General features: G+C 40.8%; 1 protein-coding gene across 2 annotated transcripts in view; it reads left to right on the top strand.

Moving 5' to 3' along the window:
- HSPBAP1 (HSPB1 associated protein 1) overlaps positions 1 to 19,567 on the top strand; it is a 53,730-nt gene extending 34,163 nt beyond the window's left edge. The window contains exons 4-8 of one of the 2 annotated variants that reach the window (XM_060010762.1): positions 1,828 to 1,964; positions 5,492 to 5,663; positions 8,913 to 8,996; positions 18,779 to 18,889; positions 19,017 to 19,567. In XM_060010762.1, coding sequence (XP_059866745.1) covers positions 1,828 to 1,964; positions 5,492 to 5,663; positions 8,913 to 8,996; positions 18,779 to 18,889; positions 19,017 to 19,556 — 1,044 coding nt within the window. In that variant the 3' untranslated portion in view covers positions 19,557 to 19,567. The remainder of the gene's footprint in view (positions 1 to 1,827; positions 1,965 to 5,491; positions 5,664 to 8,912; positions 8,997 to 18,778; positions 18,890 to 19,016) is intronic. The other variant, XM_060010763.1, reaches the window with a different exon arrangement.
- Positions 19,568 to 20,619: the final 1,052 nt, after the last annotated feature.

Raw genomic sequence — 20,619 nt, 5'->3', positions numbered from 1 at the left:
ACCAGGTTCATGGGAAGCCTCCCTAAGCTCCCTGCTTGGACTGGGAGCCCTTCTTCTGTGATCATAGAGCACTCTCTGCTCACTGCTGTGAGAGCACTTTCTGCATTATATCGGAAGGGTCCATTTATGGGACTATCTTCCATTATGAGATTTGAAGGGAGGGCCTGTGTTGTATTAATTTTCATATTCCAAACATTCAGCATCATGCCAGGTATGTAACAGATGCTCAGAAATGTTCTTGATCTGAACCATTTACCCATAATAAGCCAACAGATTCTTCTTTCCCTCCCAAGCAGCCAAGGTTTTAAGCACTTAACCTGAGCCAGGTATTATATTAGGCACTGGGAAAACAGAGGTAAGCTCCCTTCATGGAGCATATGGGCTATATCCAGAGGGGACGTGATTTTTGCCACGCCCTGGAGCTGCTGCATTTGAGCCATATGCATTTACAATAGTGCTGACCTTGCAAAAACTCCCCTTTTTATAACAGATATTAGTTATATGCGCATATTCTATTTTTACCACTCAAAACAAAAATGAACAAGCTTTTTCTAGTCTTCCTTAAAACCATCCATTAAAAATGTCTCTCCAAAATCCTCTTTCTCTTTGAGTAGTGTTAATGCTTTGCCTCCAAAAAGAGAATAGTTTGAAGATATTGAGTAGTGTCAGCATTTAGGACCATGTTCTGCACATAGAGGTGCTTTTGTTTTGTTTTTTAAAATTCAAAAGGAAAAATTCATGATTCAAAACACATAAAATAAAAAATAAAGCAAAACTTTCCTGCCTGGTTCACTAGTGTGTTCTTTTTCTTTTTCAGCTTATACATATCTTAAGTTCCATGGATTTGAGTTTATGTCAAACTACGTTCATAGTTTTCTAACTTTTATTTAAAAGCAGGAACACCCTTTCTTCAAACCTAAATAAAATCAAGCAGAGCAGTTTGCTGAAAGAAAGAGCCTTTGCTGCTATCCCCAGTGCCCTAAGGGGATGCCAGGGAGCCTGGTTTGAGAACTACTGGACCAGATGGTATTTAATGGATCAGTAGTTGACTTGGGTAGGATCTGTCCACAGAACTAGACATAAGGAGTGCCAAGTTGAAAGCACTGTGCTGTCTCTTTTTCAAGTTCTTTACACTTAAAGAGTTAATGACCTTGAGGAGCATAGCAAAAGTATTTCAAAAGATATGCTGTGTCTCCCCCACCTGGAGACTCCAGTTTAGTAGGTATGAACTACTATAGATGCTCCAGCATCTATAATTTTAAATAACTCCACTAACCTAGGAGAAGCCTTCTTTCATGTGGTCTTTGAAAGTGCAAAAAGTTAGTACATTACTTAGGCCTCAAAATATCTGCACTGCTTAGAGGGAATGTGCCTTTTTGGATTCCTGAGTTAAGCTTCAGAGATTTAAAAAAATACTATTTCCATTGCAGTCACTGTTCCTGCTGCCTGAGCCACTTCCCCCATATATCTGCATAACTGTGTCTAGTGTTTATTGTCAGTCTCCAACCTCTGAAATGTAAGCTTCATTTGGGTGGGCGTTTTTGTCTATTTTGTGCATTGATTCATCACATGCTCTAGAAGAGTGCCAGGCATGTTATAGGCAGACAGTAAATATTTGTTGAATAACTACTATTATTGGGGTTATTCAGATATGTTATTGGTTAAAAAGACTTCTTGAATTGCTCTGGAAACCTGACCCCTTCCATCTATAGCAATTTCTGTAGGAGAGTGTTCCAAGTGCCCAAAACCAGATGTGTAAGTGAAAATGTGTAACACTCCTATACAACAGATGGTTCTTGATGGACTGTGACTTTATTTTCAAAACAGGATGTGATGTGGTCTGACTTTGGGTTTCCTGGAAGAAATGGACAGGAAAGTACATTGTGGATCGGCTCCATGGGGGCCCATACACCCTGTCATCTGGACACCTATGGTTGCAACCTAGTATTCCAGGTACAAGGAAGGTAATGTACATGTGCATGCACATGCGTGAGGGAGAGGGAGAGAGAGGGGGAGAGAGAGAGAGAGAGAGAGAGTGTGTGTGTGTGTGTGTGTGTGTGTCTTTGTGTGTTGCACAGGAAGAGGAATGGGTGTCGGGTAGAGGGCAGGACTCCCTGCTCCATCCTGTCAGCCTGCCTCATGACCGGGGCAGATCTCTTAACCTCTGGTTCAGTCTCCTCCTTTGTGAGATAAGGGGAACAATATAGACGGTGGTGTCTGTGTTGTGTCTCTCAGCCACGGTCAGGATTACTGTCAGCAAGCTGATCCTAGAACTCTAGGAGTACACTCCCTGTTCAGCCAGACAGTTGTCTGCTTAGCTCTATAACGTACGAGTCTGCGTTAGTAGCTGTAGAGTGTAGGGGGTGGGACTTGCTCTCTTGTTTTAGGAGAGCAGTGGGAGAACGATGACGGCTCGTGCCCGCAGGCTTCAGCGGTGCGGCATGAGATTGCCTCGTCCGTGCACGCGTGCTGGCTTTTCAGGAGCAGGAGAACGCTGTGACTGCTCATGTGCACCAGCCCCAGCCGGGGGCCAGGGCTGTGTTGCAGCCTCCCACACTCACAGACTTTAGCTAGGGAGCAGGAGAATGCCGGGACCGTTTGTGCCCACCTGCCAGCTCCAGGGCTGGGGAAGTGCTCTGGTCACTGGAGCTCTCTGGCTTCAGCATTGTGGCAGGGTGGAGCCACAGTTGCTCGCCCCTGCATCCGAGCTTGCCCACCTGTGCCCGCAGGTTAGGTGAGGAGCACAACAATGGCGTCTGCCAGTGCTTCCATCCTGGGGGAGCATTTCCATCATTTCCCACCCCTTCGGTGGATACTGTCAGATTCTAAATGACTTTCCTTCACGTGTAGTCTCAACACTTTTCAAACTGCTGTTATTTTGCTAGGGTTTGGGGCAAGTGAGATATACGTGAACCCTTTACGAGGGGAGTCTCAGTTTCATGTAGCACTTGGGGACACTTGGACACCTGTCCTGTTCGTTTCCTAAGCCAGCTGTTACGGGGGCTCATCTCTGTGGTATAGATCCCAGGGGCCGGGGCTCCTGATGTGGGGTGCCAGCCCCTAACTTCCCGGGAGAAGCCTTGTCTGGTGAGGTCCCTTCCTGTTGTGTGCCACCGCGCGGGGGCTGGGGCTTTTGGCGGGAGCGTCTCTCTGCCTCTCCTGCTCATCTCGATGTAGTTAGTCCTTTTTATTCTTCATTGTGGAGCACGTGTTCAGCTAGTTCTCAGGTTCTTTTCAGAGGGAACTGGTCTATATGCACATGTGTATTTTTTGTGTCTGTGGGAGGAGGTAAGTTCAGGGTCTTCCTCTGCTACCGTCTTTGAACTGCTCCCCCCACGTGTGAAATACTTTGAAAACTATAAAACTGTATGAGATAGTTCCTCCTGGATTCCTCAGGTCTTTATTAAGCAGCCTAGAACGTCTGGGTACATTATTAATGCACTATGGTTACAGCAGTGAATCAAGTGTGCCTGGTCCCTGCCCTTATAGAGTTAATAGTCTGAACCTTAAACTTCGTTAGAGAGGGCATCATTTTAAGTAGCTGCTTTCCGTGTGTTCTGAGTGGAGAAATAAGCCAAAGAAATTCAGTTGGGAAAACATTACCAAAAAATACGTGGTTCTTTCTGTGATATAAAATTAATATAGCTTTACTTTAACTTTGTCGTAGACCATATTTTCTGGCCTCATATAGCTCTGGAGTAATAAAATAACTAACTATTCAGGAAATATTTATTGAGTATCCTGCCGTGCAGATACCATGTGTTACAGTAGGAACAGAGGTGAACAAGTAAGACACCTCTCTGCCCTAAGAGAGTGTATGTACAGTTAGAGTGCAGGGAAGCCCATGGATTGCTGTGATATATCTAGGCAGAATGAACATGCCCTTGAGGAAGGTTTCATAGAGCCATGCAACTGAAAAGGAGAAGAGAAAATGTTCCTGTTGGAAAGATTAGGGAAGATTTCAGAGGGGAGTTGCCATTTGGGATGGGTTTCAAAGGGTGGGTGAATGTTCAAAAGACACAGGTGGGAGGAGCAAAGGGACCAGCATGAGCAGAGCCCCAGGAAAGCGTGGGGTATATAGAGGCCCCAGTGAGTTGTCCGTGTAAGTTGTGCATTAGAGACAGAGGATTAGTAGGAAAGGCAGGGTGGAGCCTGAGGGTCTTAATGCCCAGGCAAATACTGCTTATTCTCTGTTCTTTCAGCATCAGAACCAAGAGGTTTTTGAGCCAGGGATGACATGATGATTGACTACCTTTTATGATTAAGAACACAAGGATGCAAATATATTACATTTTAAACTTAGCAAAGCAAATTGTATGGGATGGTTATCATCATGGCTGTTCCTTTGGGAAACACAGCTATAGTGCAGGGGTCTGGAGATCTGTGACCTAGTACTGGGTCCACCACTAACACAAGCCCAGTGAATGACACTGAGCAAACCCTGACTCCCTCTTCCACTTCTTTGAATGTAAGATTAGACTGATGATCTCTTAAGGGTCCTTCCAGCTCTAACGTTCTGAACATCCTAAATGCCAAAAATTCTCCCAAACTAGTCATAGTCATAGGTCTAGTGGGAGGGAGCAGCTTTATCATCTTTAAGGCAAAATAAGACTTTGTATTTCCTAGTTTGAGAAGAGCAGTCAGCTCTTTTGAAAGGACATGTTTTGAAAAGACATGATAGCCCCTCTGTAACTGTCAGGGGTCACTAGAGGGCTTTAGGGCTTGTCTCAGAACTAGGTTCTTTTCCCTCTCTCTTTGCTTCCCCATCTGTATATTTCTGTCTGTCTGTGTCTCTTCCTTTTTCACACTTCTCCCTCCTTTGCTTCAGATGTCCTCGCTCTGTTGGCTCAAAGTGTTGGTGTGTCTAGTGTTTCGTGAGTTAAGGTTTATCACTTCCAGTTTTCAAAAAATTTTAAAGTGACTGAAACATTTTACAGTTTTCTTTTTGAAAATTCCTATATTATACTACTTTTTAGTTGTGTGGCATCATTCGTGCATTTCTCTTCCTTAATGGGTCAACTTAACAAATGTTTAGGTTAAGGAATTTGCAACCCCAATAGGGAGAAGTCTGGAAACGATTTGGTGGGTAGTTACTCTGGATGAATGGTTGCTCTGCATAAGAGAGGAATCCAGAGATTTCAAAGGGTAGAGATTATTCTGGGGAGCTCTAGACTCAGGGATGGAAACAGTTTATGAGGAGGCTGACTTTGATTTGAGATAATAAAGAATGATCTTACAAAGGAGCTTCTGTCCCTGCAAAGAGGCTGCTCAGGGCATCATGAGATACCCACTAGTTGCTGCCCTTCCTTTACCAGGTGTCTGCAGAGGAGATCCCAGCCCTGAGTGAGAGATGGGCCAGGTGACCCCTGCAGTTCCTGTATTCCTTTATGGATTGAATGAAAATGAGTGAAATTGAGCACTTAGCTGCTGCCTTCTTACATGTTTTGTCTCAAGTTTAGAGTACTAACTTGTATCTTATTTTTTTAACTAGGAAAAGATGGCATCTCTTTCCTCCTGAAGATACTCCTTTCCTTTATCCAACTAGAATCCCTTATGAGGAATCTAGCGTGTTCAGTAAAATCAATGTTGTCAATCCTGATTTAAAACGTTTTCCTCAATTTTGGAAGGCTCGAAGACATATGGTTACCCTGAGCCCCGGACAGGTAATGGGAGCTTTAAAACATTGGTGACCTGTCAGTGGACACCCCAGCTATAACTTCTTTCAAGTCTTTATGCCACGTGCCTCCCTATCAATACAAATGACAATGGTTCCTTCCCTGCTGCTCTGCTATTGGAAGGTAGCTTCCCCAGCTATAGGCTTCACACACAATCCCTGCTTCACAGGTCCTGGGAGGGAGATGGGAGGAGGGAACACAGCTCCTCCTGCTGGTGAAGAGGAGAATGGCCTGTGGAGGAAGATCCAAAAACTCAGTTATTTTTATTCAGGTTAAGAGAAGGTGTCAAGGCATGAGTACTTGAACATTTCTGGAACATTTATTCACAATTAATATCTGTTCAACCACGATAAAATCCAGACACACAAACACAGGTTCGAATGCATCCAGTTAGTGGGCCAACAAAGGCAGAATGAACTAAGAACGATTTAGGGTTTTTTGTTTGTTTGTTTTAATTGAAGTATAGTTGATTTACAATATTGTGTTAGTTTTTGGTGTACAGCAAAGTGATTCAATTATATATATTTTTTCAGATTATTTTCCATTATAATTTATTGCGAGATATTGAATATAGTTCCCTGTGCTATATCGTAAATCCTTGTTGCTTATCTATTTTATGTATAGTACTCTGTGTCTGTTAATCCCCCACTCCTAAGTTACCCCTTTCCGCATAACCAAACATGATAATTGTAAGTTTGTTTTCTATGTCTGTGAGTCTGTTTCTGTTCTGTATATAGATTCATTTGTATCATGTTTTAGATTCCACATATAAGTGATACCATATAATATTTGTTGAGAATGATTTGCTTTTAAGCAAGAATGGATGTTACTTTTGTAATAGACTGTCTCTGAAACATTTCCAAAGGTTTAGTACTTAGTGCTGCTAACCAGTGGGGAATAGCACCTTTACAACACTGGCATTTGCTGTCTGATATTTTAGTAACATTTGCAAGGTTTTCTTAGTCTCTTTTTTTTTTTTTTTTTTTTTTTTTTTTGCGGTACGCGGGCCTCTCACCGTTGTGGCCTCTCCCGTTGCGGAGCACAGGCTCCGGACGCGCAGGCTCAGCGGCCATGGCTCACGGGCCCAGCCGCTCCACGGCATGTGGAATCCTCCCGAACCGGGGCACGAACCTGTGTCCCCTGCATCGGCAGGCGGACTCTCAACCACTACGCCACCAGGGAGGCCCTCTTAGTCTCTTAAGGAGACTTTATTCCTTTAATTATCCCTCTGACCTGCCTGTGTTCCTTCTTTTGCTCCCTTCTCACTGGCTCTTCCTGCTTCCTTTACACTCGAGTGCTCTAGCTCAAACAATTTCACTAAGTTTCCTCAACCCATCAGCAGTCATTCCCCATTCACCTATCCCCCCCAGCCCTTGACAACCACTTTTCTGTTTTCTTTCTGTATAGATTTACCTATTCTGGACATTTCACATAAGTGCAGTTGTGCAGTCTGTGGACTTCCACGTCCGGCTTTTTTCACGTCGCATAATTATCCTCAAGGTTCATCCAGGCTGTAGAATGTTATCAGCACTTCATTCTTTTTTATGGCTGAATATATTCCATTATGTGGATATACATTTTATTTACCCATTAAACAGCTGATAGATACTTGGGTTGTTTCCACCTTTTGGTTATTATGAATAATGTTGTTATAAACATTTGAGTACAAGTTTTTGTATGAGCATATATTTTCAGTTCTCTTGGGTATACACGTAAGGGTGGAATTGCTGAGTCATATGATAACTCTGTGTTTTTTAACTTTTGGGGAAATTGCCAAACTGTTTTCCACAGCAGCTGCACCATTTTACATTCCCACCAGCAATCTATGAGGGTTCTATCTTCACATCCTCACCAACACTTGTTATTTTCCTTTATTATTATTATATTACTACAACTATAGCCATTCTAGTGGGTGTGAAGTGGCTGCTAATTCTTTTTTTCTTCTATTTTAATAGCCAAATTTGAATGAGTATTTCTGTCTATTGTATCAGTCTTCCTTACATCATGCTGTTTCCTGAATCCACCATAAACTGGCTCTCTCTCTTACCACTTGACTTGAAAGTATACTCTATGATAGGACATTAATGACCTCCTAATGACTAAACCCAGTGGCTGAAGTGGACGTTTTTAGTCCACTTCACTTCACTTTAGTTCTCTTAAAAGGAGGTCTCTTCCCATCTCCACCTTGTCCATAGCAGGTGCCACCATTTTCCTAAATCTGAAGCCCGGAAGCTTCAGATCATCTCCGTCTGCTGTACTCAGCCTTCCACAGACTCTTGTAATGACTCTGGATAAATACAGTCCTTCTTGATTCTGCCCATTGCTTTTGTTTGCTATATCCTCCTATTTAAATCTTAACATTTAATTTAATAATTGGACCATTGCAAGAATCTCCTGTCCTTCCCAGACTCTCCCACAATGTCACTGTTTTAACCATCCCCCTACTCAGAACTTCTCAGCAACTCAAAATGCCTACAGGATAAAATCCAGATTCTTTATTCTGAACTCAGGGCCCTCCACTGGCCCTAACCTGATCCCCCACTTTATTCCCCTTCACTCCTTCTGCAGTAGTAAGACTGGCCTACTTGCTGTCCCTCGACAGTCCCACCTCCCTTGCCCACTTCTCCGTCCTGGCATGTCCTCATTCTCTCTTAGTCCTGGTTCAAATCACACTTTCTCCATCCAGGTTGCCCCTAACCTCCCTAGAAGCATGCCTGCTTCTCCCACCTCTGAAGGTCTCTAGCACCAGTGTCCCCTCCTCTGATTTACCACTTACATAATTTATAAATTACATAAGTGGTAAAAAGTGATTTACCACTTTTCTATATATTTTCATTGGCTAGATTTTAGACTTTGAGAAGGCTGAAACTATGTCCTATGTGTTTACTTCTGCCCTTTCTCAGAACTCATACAACTATTATGTGATGGAAAGGAGGAAAAGTTGCAATCTCAGAATCCTTTACTAAGATTTGGATGCAGACAGAGAAGGTCCAGGATAAAGGAGAGTAGAGACTGGAGAAGCTAGTAATATCCTTTGTAGAACATGCAACTTGTTAATTTAAGAAAAGGAATAAAAGGATTGTGGGGTTTTTTTCTTGTTTCCCTTTCCTATTACAATCTTAGTATAAATTCATTTGAGTTTGTTTTTTTTCCTTAGCAGCTTCATTTAAGATCTGATTCTGACATGAAAATAAAATGTTCTGTTCTTGTGCTAACCATTTTTTGTTTGGTTTTCAGGTTCTGTTTGTCCCCAGACACTGGTGGCATTATGTGGAATCCATTGATCCTGTCACTGTCAGTATAAACTCATGGATTGAGCTGGTATTTTTTTTTCTAATAAATGTAATCTCCCTGCTTTTAAGATATACAGTGTCTGTCTATAGAACTTGGTGATTAATTTTCACCAACACTCCAGTGTTACTTTGTTTTACTGTTCCATAATTTATGTATTCTGTGCTGTTGATGAATAGTGAGGTTGGAAATAGGATTTTTGTGACACACCATTCTCTTTCTTTTAAGGGCACAAAATGGGCCCTGATGTTGGTGTGCCAGGTCTTCTCCCTTGACCGGTGTTGTTAGGAGAATCATGTTGGGCCTGGCTGGACCTGCCACGTGTGTCCCACGTTGCCAGTCCCATCCCCCACCATCTGGGCTGGAAATACTTGCTTCTTGGTTCAGTGTCCTCATTAATAATTGCAGAATTCTCAGTCCTGACTTACACATTTTCTCAGAGCAGTCTTTCAGTGCTAGGTGTTATCATTTTATTTCTCCCAAAGGCTTTTCCCCTCCAATATGCTGTGCTTAATCCTGGTTGCCTGCTCTACTTGACGATTAGAATGGCTACTCTTATGGCCCAAGTCTGTCTCTTCCACCTGAGGTGTCATTGCATCTTTGTATGCTTTAACCAGAGGCTTTGACTGCACCTGTGCCCTCGTTAACCTGAGGCCTCGAATGCATCTCTGCTCTCCTGTACCCAAAACCTTGATTGCATCTCTCTCCTCTCTTTGGCTGCTGCACCCTCCTCTCACTCAGACTTTTCTTATCCTTAGATAATGGGAAGGGCTTTGGCACAGGGGGAGCATACGGAACATTGTAACAGGAAGCTCTATTGTGTGGCTTAGAAGAGTCGTAACCCTTGGGTGAGAAGTATAATGGGAGATCAATGGACTTACAGTTAGAAATGCTGCTTAACTGATTGCCTTGCTTGGTATTCCCCTTTCTGCTCCAGTGTTCAGAATGTCCCTCTGAAAAGAAGTTGGTCAATTATAGTACTTAAGTCATTTATTTTCTTTTTCTCAGAGATCACATTTTTATGTTGCCTGTAATCCAATGTCTGGAATCCTTTAATGATATGTATTTGTCTAGTTTTCCAGTTGTTTATCATAGGAAAGTAGTTAAGTTACTGTTACTCTATCACAGCCAGAGGTGGACATCTCAGTTGAATTATTTTTGTGCCCATTATCTGAAATATGTTATTAATGTTTACATTTTTTTTAAGATAAGATTTCTTTGTCTCTAAGGGTAGTCAACATACTATTCTTTACTGCATGGTCTTATACATAATAAATAAAAAATACTAGGTGCGCAGAAGGAGAGCCACTGCAGGCCAGCTTCTCCAACTCTGAAGGCACTCCAGGGATTGGAAACCATGAAATCCAAACATCAAAGTGAATGGCTTAATTTGCTATACCTCAACTCATCTTCAAGTGTTAATTAAAATTATCCACAGAAAACTGAATCAAAATTAATTAAACACATATATAGAGAAGCAAGAAGAGCTACAATCCTGCAGCCTGTGGAATGAAAACCACATTCACAGAAAGACAAAATGAAAAGGCAGAGGGCTATGTACCAGATGAAGGAACAAGATAAAACCCCAGAAAAACAACTAAGTGAAGTGGAGATAGGCAACCTTCCAGAAAAAGAATTCAGAATAATGATAGTGAAGATGATCCAGCACCTTGGAAAAAGAATGGAGGCAAATATAGAGAAGATGCAAGAAATGTTTAACAAAGACCTAGAAGAATTAAAGAACAAACAAACAGAGATGAACAATACAATAACTGAAATGAAAAATACACTGGAAGGAATCAATAGCAGAATAGCTGAGGCAGAAGAACAGATAAGTGACCTGGAAGACAGAATGGTGGAATTCACAGCGGGGAACAGAATAAAGAAAAAAAGAATGAAAAGAAATGAAGACCAGCCTAAGAGACCTCTGGGACAACATTAAATGCAACAACATTTGCATTATAGGGGTCCCAGAAGGCGAAGAGAGAGAGAAAGGACCCGAGAAAATATTTGAAGAGATTATAGTCAAAAACTTCCCTAACATGGGAAAGGAAATAGCCACCCAAATCCAGGAAGTGCAGAGAGTCCCAGGCAGTATAAACCAAAGGAGAAACACATAGTAATCAAATTGGCAAAAATTAAAGACAAAGAAAAATTACTGAAAGCAAGGGAAAATTGACAAATAACGTACAAGGGAACTCCCATAAGGTTAACAGCTGATTTCTCAGCAGAAACTTTACAAGCCAGAAGGGAGTGGCACAATATATTTAAAGTGATGAAAGGAAAGAAGCTACAACCATATTGTAGATTATTCTACCCAGCAAGGATCTCATTCAGAGATCCTCGGAGAAAGCAAAAGCTTTGCAGACAAGCAAAAGCTAAGAGAATTCAGCACCACCAAACCAGCTCTACAACAAATGCTAAGGAACTTCTCTAAGTGGGAAACACAAGAGAAGAAAAGAACCTATAAAAACAAACCCAAAACAATTAAGAAAATGGTAATAGGAACATACATATTGATAACTACCTTAAACGTGAATGGATTAAATGCTCCAACCAAAAGACACAGGCTGGCTGAATGGATACAAAAGCAAGACCCGTGTATATGCTGTCTACAAGAGACCCACTTCAGATCTAGGGACACATACAGACTGAAAGTGAGGGGATGGAAAAAGATATTCCATTCGAATGGAAATCAAAACAAAGCTTGAGTAGCAATATTCATATCAGATAAAATAGACTTTAAAATAAAGAATGTTACAAGAGACAAGGAAGGACACTCCATAATGATCAAGTGGTCAATCCAAGAAGACATAACAATTATATATGCACCCAACGTAGGAGCACCTCAATACATAGGGCAAATGCTAACAGCTATAAAAGAGGAAATCGACAGTAACACAATAATAGTGGAGGACTTTAACACCTCACTTACACCAATGGACAGATCATCCAAACAGAAAATTAATAAGGAAACAAAAGCTTTAAATGACACAATAGACCAGATAGATTTAATTGATATTTATAGGACATTCCATCCGAAAACAGCAGATTACGCTTTCTTCTCAAGTGCACACGGAACATTCTCCAAGATAGATCACATCTTGGGTCACAAATCAAGCCTCAGTAAATTTAAGAAAATTGAAATCATATCAAGCATCTTTTCTGATCACAGCGCTATGAGATTAGAAATAAATTACAGGGAAAAATACGTAAAAAACACAAACACATGGAGGCTAAACAATACATTACTAAATAACCAAGAGATCACTGAAGAAATCAGAAAATACCTAGAGACAAATGACAATGAAAACACGACAGTCCAAAACCTATGGGATTCAGCAAAAGCAGTTCTAAGAGGGAAGTTTATAGCAATACAATCCTACGTCGAGAAGCAAGAAAAATCTTAAATAAACAATCTAACCTTACACCTTAAAGAACTAGAGAAAGAACTACAAACAAAACCCAAAATTAGTACAAGGGAAGAAATCGTAAAGATCAGAGCAGAAATAAATGAAATAGAAACAAAGAAAACAATAGCAAAGATCAATAAAACTAAAAGCTGGTACTTTGAGAAGAAAAACAAAATTGACAAACCTTCAGCCAGAGTCATCAAGAAAAAGGAGAGGACTCAAATCAATAAAATTAGAAATGAAAAAGGGGAAGTTACAACGGACACCGCAGAAATACAGAGCATCCTAAGAGACTACTACAAGCAACTCTATGCCAATAATATGGACAACCTGGAAGAAATGGACAAATTCGTAGAAAGGTGTAACCTTCCAAGAGTGAACCAGGAAGAAATAGAAACTATGAACAGACCAATCACAAGTAATGAAATTGCAACTGTGCTTGAAAATCTTCCAGCAAACAAAAGTCCAGGACCAGATGGCTTCACAGGTGAATTCTATCAAACATTTAGAGAAGAGCTAACAGCCATCCTTCTCAAACTCTTCCAAAAAATTGCAGAGGAAGGAACTCTCCCAAACTCATTCTATGAGGCCACCATCACCCTGATACCAAAACCAGACAAAGATACTACAAAAAAAGAAAATTACAGGGCTTCCCTAGTGGCGCAGTGGTTGAGAGTCGGCCTGCCGATGAAGGGGACATGGGTTCGTGCCCTGGTCCAGGAAGATCCCACGTGCCGCGGAGCGGCTAGGCCCGTGAGCCATGGCCGCTGAGCCTGCATGCCTGGAGCCTGTGCTCCGCAACGGGAGAGGCCACAACAGTGAGAGGCCCACGTACCGCAAAAAAAAAACAGTACTAGCAAACAGAATCCAGCAACACATCAAAAGGATGATATACCATGATCAAGTGGGATTTATCCCAGGGATGCAAGGATTCTTCAGTATACACAAATCAATCAATGTGATACACCGTATTAACAGATTGAAGAATAAAAACCATATGATCATCTCAACAGATGCAGAAAAAGCTTTTGACAAAATGCAACACCCATTTATGATAAAAACTCTCCAGAAAGTGGACATAGAGGGAACCTACCTCAACATAATAAAGGCCATATATGACAAACCCACAGCAAATATCATTCTCAATGGTGAAAAACTGAAAGCATTTCCTCTAAGATCAGGAACAAGACAAGGATGTCCACTCTCACCACTATTATTCAACATAGTTTTGGAAGTCCTAGCCACGGCAATCAGAGAAGAAAAAGAAATAAAAGGAATACAAATTGGAAAAGAAGAATTCAAGCTGTCACTTTGCAGATGACATGATACTATACATAGAGAATCCTAAAGATGCCACCAGAAAACTACTAGAGCTGATCAATGAATTTGGTAAAATTGCAGGATACAAAATTAATGCACAGAAATCTCTTGTATTCCTATACACTAACAATGAAAGATCAGAAAGAGAAATTAATGAAACAATCCCATTCACCATTGCAACAAAAAGAACAAAATACCTAGGAATAAACCTACCTAAGGAGGTAAAAGACCTGTACTCAGAAAACTGTAAGACACTGATGAAAGAAATCAAAGATGACACAAACAGATGGAGAGATACACCATGTTCTTGGATTGGAAGAATCAATATTGTGAAAATGACTATACTACACAAAGCAATCTACAGATTCAATGCAATCCCTATCAAATTACCAATGGCATTTTTTACAGAACTAGAACAACAAATCTTAAAATTTGTATGGAGGGCTTCCCTGGTGGCGCAGTGGTTGAGAGTCTGCCTGCTGATGCAGGGGACACAGGTTCGTGCCCCAGTCCGGGAAGATACCACATGCTGCGGAGTGGCTGGGCCTGTGCGCCATGGCCACTGAGCCTGTGCGTCCGGAGCCTGTGCTCCGCAACGGGAGAGGCCACAACAGTGAGAGGCCCGCGTACCGCAAAAAAAAAAAAAGAAAAAAACAAATTTGTATGGAGACACAAAAGACCCCAAATAGCCAAAGCAGTCTTGAGGGAAAGATACAGAGCTGGAGGAATCAGACTCCCTGACTTCAGACTATACTACAAAGCTATAGTAATCAAGAAAATATGAAAAAAAAAAAAAAAGAAAATATGGTACTGGCACAAAAACAGAAATATAGATCAATGGAACAGGATAGAAAGCCCAGAGATAAACCCACTTATCTATGGTCAACTAATCTATGAGAAGGAGGCAAGGATACACAATGGAGAAAAGACAGTCTCTTCAATAAGTGGTGCTGGGAAAACTGGACAGCTACATGTAAAAGAATGAAATTAGAATACTCCCTAACACCATACACAGAAATAAACTCCAAATGGATTAAAGACCTAATTTAAGACCAGATACTATAAAACTCTTAGAGGAGAACATAGGCAGAACACTCTTTGACATAAATCACAGCAAGATCTTTTTTGACCCACCTCCTAGAGTAATGGAAATAAAACAAAAATAAACAAATGGGAACTAATGAAACTTAAAAGCTTTGCACAGCAAAGGAAACTATAAACAATACAAAAAGACAACCTTTAGAATGGGAGAAAATATTTGCAAACGAATCAACAGACAAAGGATTAATGTCCAAAATATATAACAGCTCATGCAGCTCAACGGTAAATAAACAAACAACCCAATCAAAAAATGGGCAGAAGACCTAAATAGACTTTTCTCCAAAGAAGACATACAGATGGCCAAGAGGCATATGAAAAGCTGCTCAACATTACTAATTATTAGAGAAATGCAAATCAAAACTACAATGAGGTATCACCTCACACCGGTTAGAATGGGCATCATCAGAAAATCTACAAACAACAAATGCTGGAGAGGGTGTGGAGAAAAGCGAACCCTCTTAACACTGTTGGTGGGAATGTAAATTGATACAGCCACTATGGAGAACAGTATAGAGGTTCCTTAAAAATCTAAAAATAGAACTACCATATGACCCAGCAATCCCACTACAGGGCATATACCCAGAGAAAAACATAATTCAAAAAGACATATGCACCCCAATGTTCATTGCAGCACTATTTACAATAGCCAGATCATGGAAGCAACCTAAATGCCCATCAACTGACAAATGGATAAAGATGTGGTACATATATACAATAGAATATTACTCAGCCATAAAACGGAATGAAATTGGGTCACTTGTAGAGACATGGATGGACCTAGAGACTGTCATACAGAGTGAAGTAAGTCAGAAAGAGAAAAACAAATATTGTATATTAATGCATATATGTGAAATCTAGAAACATGGTACAGATGAACCGGTTTGCAACGCAGAAATAGAGACACAGATATAGAGAACAAACGTATGGACACCAAGGGGGGAAAGCAGGCGGGTGGAGAGTGGGGGGATGAATTGGGAGGTTGGGATTGACATATATACACTAATAGTTTCAGATAGATAACTAATAAGAAACTGCTGTATAAAATAAACCTTTAAAAATACTATACATGAAAAAAAAGAAAGAAAGAAACTCTGCTTGCAGCACGCTGTATTGGAATCAGAGCAAATATCAAGGTAGAATGCGTGGAGTTCACTTCCACTCCCAGGAGTTCACTTCCACTCCCAGTGCCAAAGTCACGTCTACAATAGCCTTACAGATGCTTTGCCTCCCAAGATAGCTCATTCCATCGTGGAGCTGTCACCTGCCTGCTTGTAACCATACCCATTACTTCTAAAACTATACAGAATTTTTTTTTTTCTGTTTTAGCTATTTGAAGGGGACACTTTTTATGGCTGGCGTCTTTCATTCAGCATAATGTTTTCAAGAATCATCCATGTAGTAGCATGTATCAGTACTTCATTCCTTTTTTTTATGGCTAAAAAATTTTTTATTGTACAGATATACCACATTTTGTTTATCCACTAATCAAGTGATGGACGTTTGGGTTGTGTCTACTTTTGGTTATTATGAATAATGCTACTGTTAACATTCGTGTACAAGTTTTTGTGTGGATGTATGCTTTCATTTCTCTCGGTATGTACCTAGGAGTGGAGTTGCTGGGTCATATGGTACATCGGCCAAGGCAGGCCAGCAGGCTGGGAATTCAGACAAGAGTTAAAGTTGCAGTCTGTAGTCCAAAATCTGTAGAACAGTCTGGAAACTCACTGGCAGGCTGGAAACTCACTCAGGATTTCTGTTGCAATCTTGAGGCAGAATCTCTTCTCCAGAAAACCTTAAATTTTACTCCTATGGCCTTCAACTGATTGGATGAGGTCCACCCACGTTATTGAGGATAATCTCCTTTTACCTAAAGTCAGCTGATTATAAATGTTAATCGCATCTACGAAACACCTTCACGGCGACATCTAGACTAGTGTTTGACTAGGCAGTTGGTCACCATAGCCTAGCCAAGTTGACTTATAAAATTAACCGTCTGGTAACTCTACATTTAACCTTTGGGGAATTGCCAGGCTGTTTTTCAAAGCAGCTGTACTGTTTACATTCCCACCAGCAATTTGTGAAGATTCTGATTTCCTCATATCCTCGCCAACACTTGTCGTTATCTGGCTTATTATAGCCTTCCTAGTGTGAAGTGGTATCTCATCCTGGGGATTTGCCTTTATTTTATTAATTTAACATTATGTTTCTAAGATTCATCTGTGTTGTCACACGTAGCTGGTCATTCATTTTCACCATGATATAATATCCTCTTGTGTTAATGTACTACAATTTGATTCATTTTTCTGTTGATAATTGGGTTGTTTCCAATTTCTTTTGCTTTTATAAATAGAATATTCTTGTACACATGTGCAAGAGTTTCTCTAGAGAATATGTATATATGTATATATCTAGGAGTGGAGTTGCTGGTCTATAGGGTACACAATACTCAAGTTTATAAAATAATGCCTACATGTTTTTCCACCATCAACAAGATTCCTGTCAAGCACATTGCTCCACCATTTGGAATTATCAGACCCTCTTTTGCCAGTTTCATGGGTTTCTTGATTTGCATTTCCCTGATTATGAATGAAGCTAAGCCTATTTTCTTGTGTTTTTAACCTTATAATTGTTCTTTTTTTGACATGTTTGTCTTCATGTCTTTTGCCCATTTTTTAAAAATTAGGTCATTTGTCTTATTGATGTGTGCAGATTCTTTATATATTCTGCATATTCATCTCCTATCACTTATATATGTTACAGACATCTGGCTTGTCTTTTCCTTTATGGTATCTTTTGATGAACGAAACTATTGATTTTAATGTAATTTATCACTAGGAATTCCCTGGCAGTCCAGTGGTTAGGACTCTTTGCTTTCATTGCCGAGGGCCTGGGTTCAATCCCTGGTTGGGGAACCAATATCCCACAAGCCACACAGCATGGCCAAGAAAAAAGATGGCCAAAAAAAGAAAATTTTTTTTTTTTTTTTTTTTTTTGCGGTACGCGGGCCTCTCACTGTTGTGCCCTCTCCCAGCGCAGAGCACAGGCTCTGGATGCGCAGGCTCAGTGGCCATGGCTCACGGGCCCAGCTGCTCCGCGGCATGTGGGATCCTCCCGGACCGGGGCACAAACTCGCGTCCCCTGCATCAGCAGGCGGACGCTCAACCATTGCGCCACCAGGGAAGCCCAAAAATTTTACATATATATACACATATATATATATAATGTAATTTATCATTAATACCATAGTTTATACTTATTGTCTCTTTAAAAAGACATATTTAGATATTTAGTCATCTCATTATTGTGGCCAAGAATGTTTATTATAATTATTTCCCGTTCCTCAAGAAATTAGCTTATCAAAATGATCCTCTATAGCAGGGGTCCCCAACCCCTGGGCCGCGGACCGATACTGGTCCACGGCCTATTAGTAACCAGGCCGCACAGCAGAAGGTGAGCAGCGGGCAAGTGAGCAAAACTTCATCTGCCGCTCCCCATTGATCCCCATCGCTTGCATTACCGCCTGAACCATTGCTCATGTTACTGCCTGAACCAATCCACCCCCCACATCCCGTGGAAAAACTGTCTTCCGTGAAACCGGTCCTTGTGCCAAAAATGTTGGGGACCACTGCTCTACAGTGATTATTCCTTTGTATGTAATACTCTTTTTTTTTTTAACTTTAAACATGTCAGAGAATGGAAAATATTGGGAAAAAAACCACAAGGTGGTTCATACTTAAGGTCTATGTCTATAGATAGGATACACACTTAAATTTGGTTGGTGAAATATTCTGAAACTCTTCTAGATGGCAGAGGAGAGTGAATACATAAAAATTGTGGTCTGCCAACAACATATTCCTTCAGTAACAAATCTTATGTTAATGAGAGAACAGAACACACAATTAAGAGACTCTACTCTGTTTTAAGCAATGAGACACAGAGACAAATGAAAAAATGTGTCTTTTTTTAACCTTGATTTAGGAAGAGGACCACCAAGCCCGGGTAGAAGAGGCAATCACCCGCATGCTTGTGTGTGCCCTGAAAACTGCAGAGAATCCACATGATACTAGAGCCTGGTTAAACCCAACTGAGGTAGGTCCCTTCTGGTTTTCATCATGGCAGTTAGTATCCTGTGATAAACCAATCCCGGCTGGAACATTTGTTTTCCAATTTATGTAAGTGCCTATAGCCATTTTAAAGAGTTTTTCTTTTTCCTTAGGTTGAGGAAACATCCCATGAAGTCAACTGTCGCTACTTAAATGGAGCCGTTTCTGCTTTTTTTGATCATTATGGAACATCTAAGGTAGTAGAAACCCAAGCGCTGAGCACAGACGGAGAGTACGTGATAAAGGAAGAATTAAATGTGCACAACCACGTGGAGGGAGCACAAACTAGTAGCCACAACTTAACCTTGGGAACAGTTAAACAGGAGGCAGCAAGTCCCTTTGGTCCTGATCTGGTTCCTGTGATACCAGGTTCCCAAGAACCACCCTCAGAAAGAGGAGGCATGTTTGAAAGTGATGGTGAAGACTTTGTTGGCAAAAATGGAAAACGCTTTGGAAAATTGCATTGTACCAAGAGACAACGAATGATGAGTGAAAGTGAGAATGCAGTTGTGGAACAAATTGCTTCAAATAGTACTGTGGCCCCTTCCCAAACATTCATTTCTACAGATGACTTGCTGGATTGCTTGGTGAATCCACAGGTAACCAGGATAGTGGCACAACTTTTGATTCAAGGAAGAAGTTTGCGACTCTAATAGAAAATAACTTTTTCAGTAATACTTTAAGAATATTTTTAAAATAATATAGTTTTAAAATAAAAGATGAAATGGCAAAAGGGCAATTTGCATATGCTTATAAATGTCCTGTTCTCACCTAATTAACATTTTAGTCTCTTGCCACCTTCTTGCATACACGTTGCTCTTTGGACAACCTGGCTCTTTGTTATTGGTAGGCCTCTTTCTTCAGTGCCTTTGCCTTTCCTTTCCTATCTCATCAGCCTATCTCAAATGTAAGCCCCTAGTGTTCTCACCAAGAAATAGTGTCTCCATCAGCAGGGGTCACCTGCTGCTTGTTTTTGTAAATAAGGTTGCATTGGAACACAGCCATGCCATTCATTTACATATTGTCTGTGGTGGCTTTAGGGTTACGGTGGCAGAGTTGAGTGGTGACAGAGGCAGTATGGCTTGAAAAGCTGAAAATACTTTAAAAGTTTGCTAACTCCTGATCTAATGCATCCATTGGGTGAATTCTAGCTTTTTGGGAGGTAGGGGTGCAGTTGTTAATTTCAGTAGTTATCATGGATTCTTTGTCATAAGATGGTGTGGGAAGATTTATGATTGTTTTAAGTTCTTGATCTCTTAATTCAAATGCAGGTTGAAGTCTAGCCTTGATCTGAAGTGATCACATTTCTCAAATCCGTAGAATTCTCACTGGTTAACCCCTGTAATCCAGAGCAGAATACCAATCAGGAGAAAAGTAGGTGGGGGCCCAATAAGAGGCCTCCTTGTGTAAGGAACTGGGACATCTAGGAACACCAGCCTTGGAATAAAAAGGACCAAATGCTACTGACTCCTGAAACTAACTAAAAGCTTGGCTTAGTGAACTTGATCCCACTCTCATTACATTTGCAGTATGTGGGGTAATTATTATCATTACCGTCTAAGTAAGAATTTAAAAATTATAAAAACATATTGAACTCAGTAACCATTCAAAACAGAAAAGATACACAAAGTCACCTTTTAAGAAGAATTGACTACTGGCCCCATCCTTCTCAGGTCAAACTGATGGTATCAGTAAATCCCAAGAGAGTACGTACTT

The sequence above is a fragment of the Delphinus delphis genome, chromosome 4 (assembly GCF_949987515.2).
Source record: "Delphinus delphis chromosome 4, mDelDel1.2, whole genome shotgun sequence".
NCBI classification, from domain to species: Eukaryota; Metazoa; Chordata; class Mammalia; order Artiodactyla; family Delphinidae; genus Delphinus; species Delphinus delphis.
This window is presented reverse-complemented; position numbering and strand designations above follow the sequence as displayed.